The sequence below is a fragment of the Excalfactoria chinensis genome, chromosome 3 (assembly GCF_039878825.1).
Source record: "Excalfactoria chinensis isolate bCotChi1 chromosome 3, bCotChi1.hap2, whole genome shotgun sequence".
Classification (NCBI taxonomy): Eukaryota; Metazoa; Chordata; class Aves; order Galliformes; family Phasianidae; genus Excalfactoria; species Excalfactoria chinensis.
Window position 1 is genome coordinate 75,649,630 of NC_092827.1, and position 15,415 is coordinate 75,665,044.

Sequence of the window (15,415 nt, forward strand, 5' to 3'; positions counted from 1 at the left end):
ATCCCGGAGCTCTGTTTGCTAAGCTTCCTACTCCTGTTTCAGAGACACCACTGGAGATCTATGAGAGAGAGCACTGCAGACTGCCCTCCTCCTGGAGACCTGTCGCCTTTTTTCTACCCCCCGCCTTTTTTTTTTTTTTTTTTTTTTTTTTCCCTTCCAAAAAACTTTTTGAAGGAAATCAATGGATACCAAAGTGGTCTGTTTACTTTTCTTTTTTTCTTTGCCTCCACTGACAGTGGGAAATCACACTGGTCGCATCAAGGTGGTCTTTACACCCAGCATCTGCAAAGTGACTTGTACCAAGGGCAACTGTCAGAACAACTGTGAGAAGGGAAATACCACCACCCTCATCAGTGAGAATGGCCATGCTGCTGACACGCTGACAGCCACTAACTTCCGAGTAGGTAAGTACTCTGAAATTGCATTTGTCCTTAGCTGTCCTCTCTTGACTAACGGAGGGAGGAGATTTTTGTTATTAATACCAGTTGTGCATCTGCTGCTCTTTGTTTGGAGGGCTTTGCTGGGTAGGAACCATTTTCTGTTGTTAGACAAGCTTTCTGGTCTCCTTCTGAAATGAACCCAAAAGTTTCTTTTGTGTCACAGGGAGGAAAAAATAAAAAGTAGCTTTCATTTCAATGTTTAACTGCAGGGCTACGGAGTGCTAAAAGCTGAAGCTTTTGATAAAAATAGTCCCTCTGAGTTTGTGTTTCTAAAACGAAAAGATACCAGACTCCACAAAAAGTTCCGTTTCCTCCTCTTTTTAGTTGAATAGGTATCAACTGCCTATAAAAACTGAGCTCATGTTCTGTCTTCAACAAATAGTTCGAGAGCTCCTTAAGACTGTGGTCCTTTTTATTTAAAAAAAAAAAAAAAAGAAAGAAAAAAAAAAAAAGCAGTTTAATTTCTTCCTTACTGCTGAGAATCATTCAAATTTCATATTTGTCATTTTTAGAAACTGAGATAATGTTCAGTCCAGTTATTGAAGCCAGTCGTTTGTCTGTTTATTCTTTCTGCTTGCTCAATAAAAGTATCAGCAGTGTGCCAGTCTAAACCCTGTAAGTGTTTGACTGTGTTAAAACAAACCCTGAAAGCTGTCTGGGTTAGTGGATTTGCATATTTTAGCTATGCAGTATATGGTGCCGGTAGGGATTTGTGTGCAAGTATTAGACCGGTAAGCTAAATGAAATTCAGATATATAGATGAATTGCTTAATCACTTGTTAGATTTTTTTGGTTTATGACATGACATCTGTAAGTGCTGTTGGGAAGTATTTTAGTTGTGATTGTGAAAATATTGCCATATCTTTCTCTAAAAAAAACCAAAACCCACAAAACAAACAAAACCTTTAAAAATTAATTATTTTGCCAATTTGTACTTAAAGAATGCCAGATATGAGCTTGTAATTTTTAGTCTCCTTTTAGTATAAACATAATGTCAGGCAGTGCTGATCCTGGCCAATGCTGCCCTTTTTAAAGTGCGCTATATTTCATGTTCTGAGGGAGGAAAAAAGCTATTTCAAATCATTCTCCTTTTCATCCAGACAGACGATACAAAGAGCAGTTCCCTTTCTTAAGACTTCTGCTAGACTATCAGACTGTAGATGAAAGCTCCTGAAATGAGTAACACATTCCTTGATAACATCCATATTTGTAAAATATATACGTGTTGAAGTAAGAATAATAAAATCTGCTTTAAAAGAGCAATACAGCACACTTTGTTTATGGTGGATTTGAAGCATTAAGAAAAGGAAAGGGTTTTAGAAAGGGATGGTAAGGCAAATACTTCAGTACTTCAGACCTGTGTTTACTATTAATACAATTTTTTTTATCTTTACTGATGTTTTGGCAAGAGCCGCAGTTAAGTACGTTTTTGATTTAATTTTTCTGACTTTTATGAGAGGATAAGGTTATTTCCTCCCTTCCTTTCTTCCCTTCCCCTCCCCCCTTGTGACCCATTTTTTTTTTTAAACTGAAATTATGAAATGTTGAGAATGGGCAGTCGTGTAATTTGTCTGCTATGTAGATCTGTGCTGTAACACAACCTTCCCCAAATCCTTACTAACTTGGAGTGTGGAAACTGACCTGCAAAGGCATGTTCCACACCTTCCTTCCTGGCCTCAGGCCATGCAATTTGTGATTCAGTGTGTACAATAGTCTGCTGGAAGTATTCAACAAAAGCACTTCATAATAGTTTTGATGGAAAGATAAGGGAGCATTATGTTTAAAAAATGGATTAAAAACAAATCACTGCCAATGTAGGGGCATTTTTAATGTCTGTGGCTATCTGTCTTGGAGCCCTTAATAAATGGTACCTACCCTATCTCTCAGTGTCATCAGTTTTACAGAGGAGGAATTAGGAGGAAATCTAAACTTTGACTTCAGAGCTCTCCAGTTAAAAATGCTGAGTGAATTGAACTTTGTATTATTGGGAGAGGAGAGATCCCACACCTGTAGGTCGAGTTGTGTCATAGGTCACAGACTTTCAGGAGCTTTTGAAGTGAGCTTAAGATGTATTTTATTTAAATAATTTGTGTATCTATTTTCCTAATGAGTGTCTCATTAGCTAGGGCTTGTCTTGATCAAGATGTCTCCTGAAACATAAAGCAGAAACATTTGGATCTTATGAGATCATTTATTTTTCCCGTATTTTTAACACCTGAATAATGTTTTGCTTGTGCTTCTTGCTTTTAAGGTGCTGTTCTGAACTTGTTTACTTACTGTTTATCAAAAATGAGTGGAAAATCTTCTTCTGGCCATTTGATACTTTAAGTACAACTATGAACCAGAATGTTGTTAGCAAGTTCATACTTAAAGCAGCAAGCAGCATCTTTTCAGCGTGTCTTAAAATGTTTATTCTTCCTTGAACCCAGAAAAGATAAATTTGCATTCCCTATTTGGAAAATGATCTCCTATGTCTAATAATAGACACCTACTAAGAATGGGAAATAGGAAGCTGCTTTAGATCATTAGGGTGTCTTTAATCTAAGTGCATTTCCTTAGCAGAAGCAATACGCTTGATTCAGTTTAGCTTCTCCAATATCAGATTGCAAATAGGCATCATTTGCTTTGTTTTTAAAATTCATTATCTTTAATAAAAACCAAAGTAAAATTTAGTGCTTAGCTTTTAAACTTTAGGGTTGAGTTTTCGAAGATTGTTGATTTTTCAGTGAGAATAAGCTGCAGTGTCTGTATTAAAGCTGCTCAAGTTTTTCCATGGGTTGTTTCAGATTCTTGAAACTACTTAGTTGATCCTTTCAACTGAAACGTGGTACCAGCAAGTCCAGGCAAGGAACAAATCCTGTTTCCTGAAAAATTTACTAGGTATGGATAAGCCATTAGAAATAAAAACCCACAAAAAGAAACTGAATGAGGAAAATGTAACTTTTCAGGTAGCTGAGACTTTGCCTGTTTTCACAAAGAGAACTCCAGCATTTCAATGGAAGGTGATGAAAACTTGGTGTTTTAAAAGGAAGGATCCCCTTGATCGCCTGTGTGCTTCAGTTAAATGTGGTGGGGTTTTTCAGTGTTCTTTTTTTGCTTCGTTTTTGTGAATGGGGTATATTGCACAGTTAAACAAACCAACTTCCCATATTTTTCTGACTTGGAGAATGAATGCATTTAATCTGAGTGGAAACATTCTGCTGAATAGATGATCCTCATTATTTCTGCGTGGTTGGTGCATGTGAAGGTTATATAGTTTTTCAGTTCTGATGTTTCTACAGAGGCTTGTAAAACTGAGTTGGTATATGTGCATAGGAAAGGATGCATATAGAATAACATATGAGCTTCCTGTCTCATTCACTGTTGAAGTTACTTAGTAATGTGTCCTGTTTCTCCTCAAAATTATTCCGCATTCCAAAATACCCTAGTTTTGAAATGAATTTTCTCTCTGTGGGAAGTGGGAGGACAGTGACTAATTTGTAACTGTAAAATGAAGTGGTAAGAAATTAAGAAATGTCCAAGCCAGTGTTATTCATACACTTTAATTTCTGCCCTATTGTGCATATGTATTTAATTATAGGTTTACATCCTACTTTTTTTCCACAGGATCCTTGCCTTATTCATTGCACAGGAATGACAGAACTTAGTAAAGGAAGCACTCTTTTAATGCTTCGGTTTATTTTTACCTCTCATTTGAAGTGTCTTATTTAAAGCAGTTTGTTCAGGCTGCTATGAATGGGGAGTTCAGGGAAAAAAAATAAAAAGGTATTGCATGCTCTTGAGTGAAAGTGCATACCTTTCTGCAGAAGCTTTGTGTGCAAGTGCTTGGCAGTGTCCATTCCAAACAGGGAATAAAAAGCGCCCTACAGGTGGAGACCAAGAAGAGTTTAAGAAATTTTTTTCCCAAGATCATAGAAGATATTGTGGAAAGATCAAGACCACTGAGATGGTGATAGTGTTATTGCTCTCCTTGTCTCCTTTTAGGTCTATCTTTAATGCGCATCAGTACCTCTGTTTCTCCTTCTAATGTTTCCTCCTGCTTTTCTTCTGATCCCTTTTCATATATCCTGCACAATTCTCTGTACAAAAATGTCTGGTTTTTTGTATTTTGGGCAGACTTATAAATTTGAGAATCTCAGTGTGGATCACAGTGATCTACGTATCCTATGCCTTACTGAATAATGCTCAAATGATATTCCCATTCAAATGTTGTCACTTTCCCTATTGGAAGTTTTTATCAGAGATTTTTCCTGTTCTACCTTGTTGACTCTGTACAACTGCTTTTCAATAATTGAGGCTGTCCAGAAGTTTTCAATTATGTGCAGATGAATTTCCAAGAAGGAGCATAAAAATGTGACTTACGTTTTATTTGGTCTACTGTTGAAAGTAATGAAAGAAAATTTGCCCAATGCATTTTAAAGCAATGGGTTATTTGCAGGGAATTTAGTAAGGAGTCATCTACATAATTGTTATTTTAAGAGTATTCCCTGTCTAGGAAGCAGTCATAACTGGAGCATAATTACTCAAAATGTGAAAAGGTAAAGCAGTTACTATTTTACTACAAGTAGATGGAAATTCTGAATATATGATCAGTAATTCCATGGATACTTCTGAATAAATCTTTTTATTCAAGTGCTTTTTGCTTTATCAAAAAATGATGGAAGTGTCTTAGTGTTTTAGTGTTGGTCAAAAACAGCAACGATATGTGAGACAACACATTTTCAGCTGTAGTTAATGTAGGACAAGAGATAGAAGGACAATGAGTGGCATTAAGCTTTTTTTATTTTCCCTAAAGGAATTGCTTTTAAACTCAAGGTAGACATAAGCTGATTTCTTTACTAAGAGACAAGATGCAAACCTTACCGTATTCTTGTTGTCATTTGCTGTGTAATAAAAAGTTATTGTTTCTTTGCTCTGTATGATGCATGCCATCCTACTACGTTTAAGTGATACTGTAAGACTATGACAGTTGAGGAAGGTCTGTCAATATTGTTTCACGTTAAAAGGCATTTTTTGTAAGTAATGTTATAGGAAAAAATTGATGACCTATGAGGGCTTTTGTGCTGGGGAAGGCAAATTGAAAGACCAACAGGTTTTGGAAGTATTTGTGCTGACTGGGAAGAAACTGGAATCTCTTTTGACAGCTTATGATGTGTTCCCCATTCAGTTTTCTGCCCTTGGATTAAAAGCTGCTAGAATGGCGGTATGTCATAAGAGATGCTTTCTTTTTTGTTATGAAGTGGTATTTACTTGAATGGTGTCACTGTGAGTAGATAACCCATTTCTGGTCCATGAAACTTGTCCACCAGAAAATCACTATTCCTGTTCAACTGAGTCTTAGCTGGTATAAATGTACCTTCTCAAATTGCAGTTTTAAAATAATTGAAAACAAATGTCATGAAAACTTTTAGGAATTCCTTTTAGTAACTTTACTATAGAGAAGTGTGGGGTTATTTATTTATTAAAAGTGTTAGGTTTTTAGTTGATTATGCTCTATCAGGTATCTTAATTGATAAGGAAGTCATCTCTGGAACAGGTGCTTAGCTGAACAACAGTTCTTATAATTTGTGGTTTGTTTTTAGTTTTGTGGTCTCTGTGTGTAAGAGCAAAGTGTTGCTTTGAAATATTCTTGGTTATTGTGTTTGAATTTGACATAGTCTCGTGCTTTTCTGGTGCAGTTATATTGTAAGAACCAAGCTGTTCCTCCTGTATTATTGGTTGGGTTTTTTGTTCTCTGCAGTGGCTACCTTGTAGCCTTATTTGGTAAAAGCTTTGTTTCTACTGTTCCTGCTGTAATTATCATTTCTGGTCTGTCAGACTTTATTGTTTTATGCTCTTTTTGCTGCCAGATGAAATATTTTTTTTCTTTTAACAGACACTGGCAGACACTTGAAAAGTTCAGAATTCTTGGATAACTTGGTTGAAAGATTAGCTTCTAAATTTTCTGTAACAGTAATCAAGGAAGTTGGTCAGCCTGTCAGAGCTGTGCTTGCACTCTTTCAAGATCAAGACATTAACGTTTTTATTCACTGTTTTAGCTGGTAATTTGAAATACAATCTTTATAAATGATGGCCATGCTTGGGATATTCATTCGTGCAGCAGCATTGTAACAGCTGTAGCAAAGCAAAGGCCAAGTATTCATCCTCAAACACTGGACCAAGAGGGTAAAATAGAAAGACAGATAACAGGAGAACTATTTTATGAATTGTTTACATCCTCTGACTTGTAAAAGATGCTGTAAAAAATGGTATTTCCTATTCTGCAGAGTCAAAGCAAAACATCTGCTTGTTGATTCTGGGAGGAATGACTTATCGTGATCATTAGTTTAACAGGTACTCGTTGCTTTTTCTTCCAGCCCCTATTTATCCTATAATGTAAACTTGAGAGGACAATAAAATGAATTTATTTACTCACAGTCCAGGTAGTGAGTGTAGGCTTTCTGAATCTGAACCGCAGGTGGGCTTGAATTCTGGCCTGTAACGCAAATGTTCTCCTGTAGTCTGGTCAGCATTCAAAGCTTTAGAGGACTTTCAATTTTTGGTCACCTATGCTCACATTACAAAAACAAATGATATCTTTGTTTTTGATAACCACATCTGCTCAGAAGGAATGCTTTCTTTTGCCCATGTGTTTATCAGTACTTGTCATCAATAAATAGTTATGGTATCCACCATTCAGTTTACAGCATCTGTGAGCTTTCTTCATAATCTTAAACTAATTACTCAAATTTGACATCTTCCCGTCTGGTTCTAACAAAGGCCAGATGCTGTTTTAAAGAAAATACGCTGTTCAGCTTGACAATCTTAATAAGGTTGAACTTAGGCCTGTTAGTAACTCATTTCTACTCCTTTGCTCACCTTAAGGACTTCAGACCATCACCGTGAAGCAAAATTCCATCTGCTCTGAAAGCACTCAGCAAACGGTGTATTATAGAGAACACAGTTTTTTGGATGTGCAGTCATAGGAAAACCACAAATGGAAATGGTACAAAATCCACACCTGCAGCCATTCAAAGACACATGGAGTATGTTTAAAGCAAAACAGAACACAAAGTTAAAAAGCATAATGCTTTATTTTACTGTGTGTGGATTTAATTTATAGGGATTAGTTTATGTATATCTGACTTCAAGTGCTGCAAAAAGAGAACTAAGAGTGCATTTATTTGAATGATTACATTGTTGCATATTCAAATAAATACACTACCTTGTACAGCTATAATTTTGTTATTGCTAAACCAAATGTCTTTGCACATACCTCACTGAAGATGAAGCATATGCCAACTGGCTTAAAAAAAAAAAGGTTCCCTTCAACTTATGCAAGCACAGAAGAGTCTGACTGATTTCTCTACTTGTTAAAATGTGCCTTGTATTATGAATAGCTCCCTTATCAAACAGTTCTGTATTTAACGTGTCCTTTTGGATGTAACATATTCTGAAGGAAACAAGCAGTTATCACTGCTGTGTACTTATCACAGTCTTCTGAAGTTCAACGTCTCTCTACCATCTTTTTATTCTCCTCCAGATAATTCCCATCTCTGTTCAGCGTGCTACCTGTGTAACTTTAACCTTCCCACTCTTGACCTACCAGAAACGTTTAGATTTGTGTAGCATTTTGCAGTCAAGAGGCCTGTTTGGTAGCATAGATGAAGAGAAATCTCTGGATCTTTCTTTTGGAACGTGAACTGTATCTTCACTACACACATCTTAATTCTTTAGAATTCATATCTATATATAAAAAGAATATATATATAAAAGGAACTGTGATCTTTCAGTGAGATGCATTAAGATTTGCATCAAATTGAAGTCCATGGGAATTTTAAACTTGTTTTGAATAAACCTCTTACAAAGTCTTGAGGTCAGGTCAATGAGTAGAAGGAAAATGGCTATTTATTTCTCCTGCAGAAAGAGGCTTGAGCTGTAAGAAGCCCGGTCACAGAGAGTATTCTCATCTGCATCTTATTCAACTAAATATTTTATTTATTTGTCATGCTGTTTATATTCTGATTTAATTTTAAGATGATAAGTTGAACTACAAAGTTAAATTTTGTGTTTAACATTATTCGGGTACTTCAAGTTCAGGAGAACTTGTAGCAACTTTGCTTATTATGGTTTAGGGACTCAGACTCTCTGATTCACCCCTGAGAGGGATTGTGCATGGATCAGACAGTGGTCTCCGAAGTTTTTGATGGCTGAACTCTATGATTAGGAAAGTTTTGAACATGTATCTTAGTATATGTTTTCTTATTTATAAATGACATAAAGATTAAAAAAAACTCTGTTTTTAATGTATTTTTAAATGAATGATAGGAAAAAAAGCACTTTAATTGACATTCTTGTGTACCCTGTGGTGTGTGCACACCCCAAACTGGAAACTACAGGTATATAGAACGAAAGGGGACCAGCTTCATAGCATACATCTAGTATTAGTTTCCTGCAGTCAGTATATGCCCATCATTTCTGTTTTACATATTTGATTATATTAAATTCAGCCTGTTGTGTTAGGTGCTGAAGCAGCATTTTTCTACATAATGAGAAGTTATGTAAGTCCCAGGATGTCCATCATAGCATCTGGGGCAGGAGAATTTTTTTTATTACCATACACATCCCCTGCAGCATGAATCTTGGCAGTGGGGCTGCATCAGCACAGGGGACTTTTGTACACATTTAATTCCTTGGAACTGTGAGTGACCAGTCAATACTGATTGTATTTAGGAATGTGTAGCTTGTACATCAATTCATACAGCCATTATGTGTTGTAAAAAGAACCAGAATCAAACATGTTGAAGTTGTTTGGTTTTTAGCGGATTTTCAGCCGAACTTTCCCTGCAGAGTAACTTTAGCTTTCCTATTTATTAACACTGACTCTGCCACTTTTCTCCTTGAGAACTCCAGGATTTGAGCCTCTTGCTTTTCACTGGTCTCCTCTGACCTTATTTATTACACAAACTGTGAATAATATCCTTCCCAATATTCTCATATTGCGGCACCTCCTCAAGGTCAACTCCCTAGAAAACTTTCCACTTTCTTCTGATGTAGCCACTGCCAGGAAATCTTAGATTGCATGTGTTGTTGGTTTTTTATAACTTGTCCACAGAGATCTGGATTATGAGCTATTATTTGTGTGTTAATAGGCATCCACTTGAATAAGTCTATTCCGATTTTTTTTTTTTTCTTATAAATTTTCTCACACAAAATGGGCACTATGGTAATGTTACAACAATTGAAGAGTAGTCTCCTGATGTTTAGGATTATGGACATTTTTAATGGCTGTTTTATTTTTTGTGGCTTTTCTTTTTCTATTCTAAACTTAATGTTGTCTTGTGGATTGGAATGCAGTGGATCATTGCTCAAAGGCCTTTAGGATCTAAGGCTGGCACACACCAAGTCTCATGGAGTTGGTGCCTGAGTAAGGGACCTGGTTGTCAGTGTTAGGGAGACACTGCTGTGGAGACTGGCCCATTGGTGGCCTAAACAGCCTTCTGGATAAGCCTTTCTTTACTGACAGAGTGGAAAATGTCGAGTAGAAACACTCTTTTATGTCTTAGGAAGGCATGAAAAGTTAAACGAAATGGATCTCTGTTTAGATATCTGTTACTTGGTTTTAAGATATAAGGATTCTGATGGCCTGTCTTCAGAGCTATTACGTGACAGAAATATGACCACTTATCTTATATGTTTCTCATGACATTTTGCCATTTTGACTCATAGTATCCAAGTAGTCTGATGTCTCATGGCAACTCTTTTCTCTGCCTTACACTACTGGGTGTTGCTACTACTTTACCTCATGTAGGTGTCCAGTGCATCTTTTGGAAACAGCCTAATACAATATTGTCAGAGCAGAGAACCTGGTGACACAAACATCTCGTTGTCTTTAAAAGCCATTTACTTGTTGATCTTTTAATCCTTCAAGGCAGATACTGCTGCTCAGCTGTACTGCCTGGAAGGATCCTGTAGCAATGAAGATGCTTGTTAGTTGTTGAATTCTGTGGAACTCTTATTCTGTTTATCAAAAACATTACAAGATCATCTAACAGGCATTAGTATTATGTGTGCTCAAGCATATACAAACTACGCAGAGGAGTAAGAGCCTTAAAAGTACTGGGAACATAGGAACTTCTGGTTTCCATCAGACGTAGAGCATATTGGTTTCAGTGTTCTCATTTTGGCAGTGGCAGTTGATAAGTTATTCAGGACTGCTTAAAATGATACATGAGAAATCTGAATACTGCAGCACACCATTTTACTGTATACACATATACTTGTATTCTGCAGGAAATTGTTTTAAGAATGGTGATTTTAAAGCGTTGCTAACATTTTCAAACTCAGGCTTTCCTAGAGATTTTAGTTCTGTTGCATGTGTCTTAAATGAAAAGGAAATTTTATATCAACATACTGTAGAAACTGGGCTACCTTGTCTGTGTGTGTTAGAATCATTTTCAAAGATCTGATGTTAACGATTTGCGATGCAGTAATTCCACAGCAATTAGTGTTGTTTTTTTCCTTAGTACCCAGATTCAAGGCCTAATATTTTTGTTACATTCAACATATCAAGATCAACCCTAATATAATCAATTGATTCATCAAATGTAATCAGGATAGGACTAGATCATCTCTTAATGCAGAGTTAACCTTTGGATTCACACTGAGTGATGGGTGACACCTGGGAGCATATCTGCTGGTTGACTGTGTGTGTACATCTTTATGATGTGACTACCATCAAGCTTTTCTTCCCAAATTTTTCAGAGTACTTGATTTAAAACCAAGAATGATATAAGAGTAGTACACTGAAATTATCTTGCCTGTATTAGTTTTGAATTTCTTTACTGGATTACTCAAAAATGTGTTTCTCTAAAATGTGTCCTTTATGATCTAAACCCACTCCCCAGTTTTCAGTGTCCAGATTTCTTATACTTGACAATGTCTTCTCCATTGAAGAGTAACTGATAGCCCAATATTTATACTTATTTACATGTCTTCATAATGAAAAATTGACGTCCAGTGTGATTCAGCTTTTGGACCAAGACAACATGAATGTCAGCGTCCATGCTGGGACATGTGTGCTGAAATCTTCTTTAACATCAGTAGAGATTTAAACATTTTTTTTAGCTCACTCAATACTGATGCTTCAAATTGGTTGTTTGAGTAGCTCTCTTGCAAACATTGACTATTTTAACTACATAGGGAGAAGTTGTTATTAACAACTGAGATTTAGACACACAGCTCTAATTTAAACACCCAACATTAACGGTGTTTAATCCACAGGTTGTCCTCCATCTCTTGTTCTAATTTGTTTCCTTGGCTCCGTGTCCTCCTTTCCTTTGGTCCATGGCTTGGCCTCATGCATCTGAATTCACTTAATTTCCAGTAAGTGTGAGGCTCTTTCTGAGGACTGGGACCCTCATTCCAATCCTGCAACTGGATATGCAAGTTGCTTCTTGCACTCTTTCAGAGCTCTGCTTCCTTCTTGGAGTTCCAGGGAGGGTGACAGTCCCTCATTGTTGGTCACATGGCAAGTTTGGGGGGGGTCTTTCCTAGAGAGATCATAAGAGATCCAGGCCATGCATGCTCATTGAGAGCAGCATCTGGAATTAATGAGATTACTGATGTAAATAAGTGTGGAAAGAACTAAGGCAACACCTGCTCCATTGCATCTTGCATAGAATCTCAGCACTTTCTATTTACTATGAAGACAGCATCCCTCCTCATTTTTCATAAGTAAGCAGTTGTTCTTTTCTAGTGGATACTGATTTCCTATGTGTACTGCACCTTGTCTATACTGAGTTGATACCATCACTAAATGATGCTAATCATTAGTCAGCCTTTCAGCAGCTCAAATAAAGTTCAATTACTTGTGGAGATAATGATCATTCCAGACCTGAGCCTGTACTTATCAGCTGAGTTAGAAAAATAATTTTAATAAATTTAAATTAAATCTGTTGGCAGATTTGAATATGTAAATGCTTGATGATGTAGGTAACCTGAATTTGTGAAATTTTCTGTCACTTGCTTTTCTTGGTAATTGTCCTGTAGTGCTGCATTAAGTAACATCAGAGATGTTCCTCTAATTAGGCTTTAATGTATTGCATGAGTTGTTAAGTTATTGTTGATAGTGGTACATAGAAGCACTTGGGAAGAACTGCTGTGAGTACAATTTCATTTAAAGAGGTTTATCTTCCAAGATCATGAGAACAGCAGTGAAGGTATTAAGAGAACAGCTAGTGTTTCTTTTCTGTTTATAATCATATTATTGCAGATCTGTAATAATAGTAATAAAAAAACAACTACTGTACTTTTTGTTTTTGGAACTATGCATTCAACATATGTATTTCAAGGAAAACAGATTTTGTCTATGAAAAAATACAGAAAGTCTATTTAGAAAATTGTGTTAAAGTGGCTTGAAAATGGTTGTATTGGTCATTTGGAGCTGGGAGATAGTGTATATGTAAAGTTTTCCTCCTCTATTGTAAACATGCAGTAGCTTGAAAATAACTCATGATAACTGCTGAGCTTCCTTAGTGCACTGTCTTTTCACTTTTGTTTTTATTTTTAAATATGTACTGCATGGCATTTCATGGAGGAGTAGAGAAAATTACAAAAACCAATGCTGTCTGGGAGTTGATTCTTTCACTCAACACATAAAATAATTTTAGAGCAAGAGTAATTCCTTAGGATCCTTGACCAGTGTGATTTAAAGCGTAAAATCATGCCTGCTCAGCTAGCTTTAGTGACTACTTGCTCCTAGTAATTCTACCAGCTTCAGTCATGAGACTCAATTGAAGATGAGAACAGTGATTTGAATCCAAACCTCAAAGATCTGTAGACTCTGGGATGTTTTAAGGGCAGCCTCCAGCACCAGTCTTCCTTATCAAAAAATGTGGTTGCAATGAGATCAAAGTGTTATTGTTACTCAAGTGTGATTCATTCTCTTGCTCAGAAATTCCCTACTAGTTGAGTGCATCCATTGACTGTGATGTTGACTTACATCTTTATAGTTTACAATCCTGAAATGTCATGTATACTTAGGAATAAACTAATTAAATGACCTTGGTAATTAGCTTAGCATTAATATCATTTTGTTGAGAGGTGGAGATGTTCATAAAAAGTGAATAAATATAATTCCTAAGTTATGTCATCATTCTGCTTAAATGCTTGTTTTTGGGATTGTAATGATGCCAATGTAAGAATATAGTTTTTCCTACTGAAAATAACATGTGGAAAGGACTGTGTTTTGGAAATGTTAAATTTCAGGGCTGTTCTTTGTGGCTAACATGGTTTTTGTTCTGAGTTGTCTTTTTTTTCTTTTTTTTTCTTTCTTTTTTTTTTTTTCTTTTTTTTTTTAATTAAAACATGTGAAGCTTGTTTATTTTGGCAGTAATTTGGTTTTCTTGTCTGGATAAACTGCAGAACTTACAATCCCATTCCCAGCTGGGTCTGTGCTTCTTTCTGAAACATCCTGTGGTAGTAATAGTTGGAAAATGTAAGAAAGATAATTCTAACAAAGTTAATTTGTGATAGCTGAGAAAACAGTTTAATAACTGCATATTTTAGTTCAAATTGTTAAATTAGACTTAGGTTGCCATTTGAGTTTTTTCCTCCTGTTTTGTATATCTTATATAAGATATATGTAAGATATATATTAAGATGTATATCTTAATCTTATATAAGCTTGTATAAGCTTACTTAAATCTAATTACACTAGTAATGAATGAATTCATTATTATTTATGCAGTAAGATCTTTACAAATTGGAGAACTGGCCAACCATCACCTGGCTTGAAGTTTCAAAGTGCAGGATCCTGCACGTTTGACAGGTCAACCCTGGATATATGTGCAGATTGAGATGAGACTGGAGGGCAGCCCTGTGAAAAGGGATCTGGGGAGTCACGTTTGGCAGCAAGTTGAATATGAGCCAGCAGTGTGCCTTGTCGATCCAATGGGTCTATTGTACCTTGGGGTGCTCCAGGTCCAGCACTGTCACCAGGTGAGGGGCAGGGATTGTCCCATTCTGTTCTGTGAGACCTCACCTTTCACACTGGGTATTGGTTTGGTGCCACAACATGGAAAGGACATGAACCTATTAGATAGTACCTAAAAGAAGGCTATGCAGATGGTGAAGGGTCTGGAGGAGAAGAACCACAGCATTATAAGAACAACATTCTATAGGATAGTGCTACCCTTCAATGCATACAGTCCCTTTTTTTATATGAAGAACGAGGTGGAAGATTAGTGCTAGTTCTTGCATTTTCTATATGCTTAATAACGTGAACGAAAGATGTACAAACTGCTGTGGGACATGTAGTAATGCTTGAGTAACTGTAGTACTCAGACAAAATCTACTAATTCATAGAAATATTGTGATCTAATGAGCAGTATTGAGGTTCTTGGAGAGCCTTGTTGATGTACTTGAATCATGCTTACACTGGAATAGTTGATAGCGAATAAGTCAAAAAGGCAAACACTGATGAGGGAAAGTGAGAGAGAAACTTGTCTGTTCCCTGAGGTGCATATGAAAAGGGATTTGGAAAGCTAGATGAGGAACATTTCAAAAGTCATCTTCATTTTCTTCAACACTTTGGCAACAGGAAGGGAGTTTACGCACATCCTCAGGGTTCATTTTTGTAAGTATAGGCTATTTTCTAAGGATTACAAGGATTTAAGTTCTTGGAATTTGTTTTGCTACACATCATTTTGATTAAACAAAAACATTCAGTCTTGATTAAATTGGCTTTTTTGGAGCTGGTCAAGGTTGTCTGAGTATCCTGAAAACAAATTAGGTGATACAGTTATAGTCTAACCCATAGCCAGGATAACTTTATCAGAGCTCATGTTGTATAGTTCCTCTTTTTTCCTCTGAATCCTGCCTTTTGTAGGCTCTGTATGGGGGCATCTGAAGCACAGCATCACACCAAGCTGTGCCAGATCAGGGTAATGAAGGCCTTTGATGCCAGAGAAATCAAAGCTTGTTATTACCAGTTA

At 36.4% G+C, this 15,415-nt stretch overlaps 1 protein-coding gene across 9 annotated transcripts in view; it reads left to right on the forward strand.

Annotated features, from left to right (window-relative positions):
* LTBP1 (latent transforming growth factor beta binding protein 1) overlaps positions 1-15,415 on the forward strand; it is a 174,039-nt gene that overhangs the window by 57,098 nt on the left and 101,526 nt on the right. For 7 of the 9 annotated variants that reach the window (XM_072331460.1, XM_072331464.1, XM_072331458.1 and 4 more), the window contains exon 5: positions 237-404. In XM_072331460.1, the coding sequence (XP_072187561.1) occupies positions 237-404 (168 nt within the window). Of the gene's footprint in view, positions 1-181; positions 405-15,415 lie in introns of those variants that run through there. The other 2 variants (XM_072331465.1, XM_072331467.1) reach the window with 1 other exon arrangement.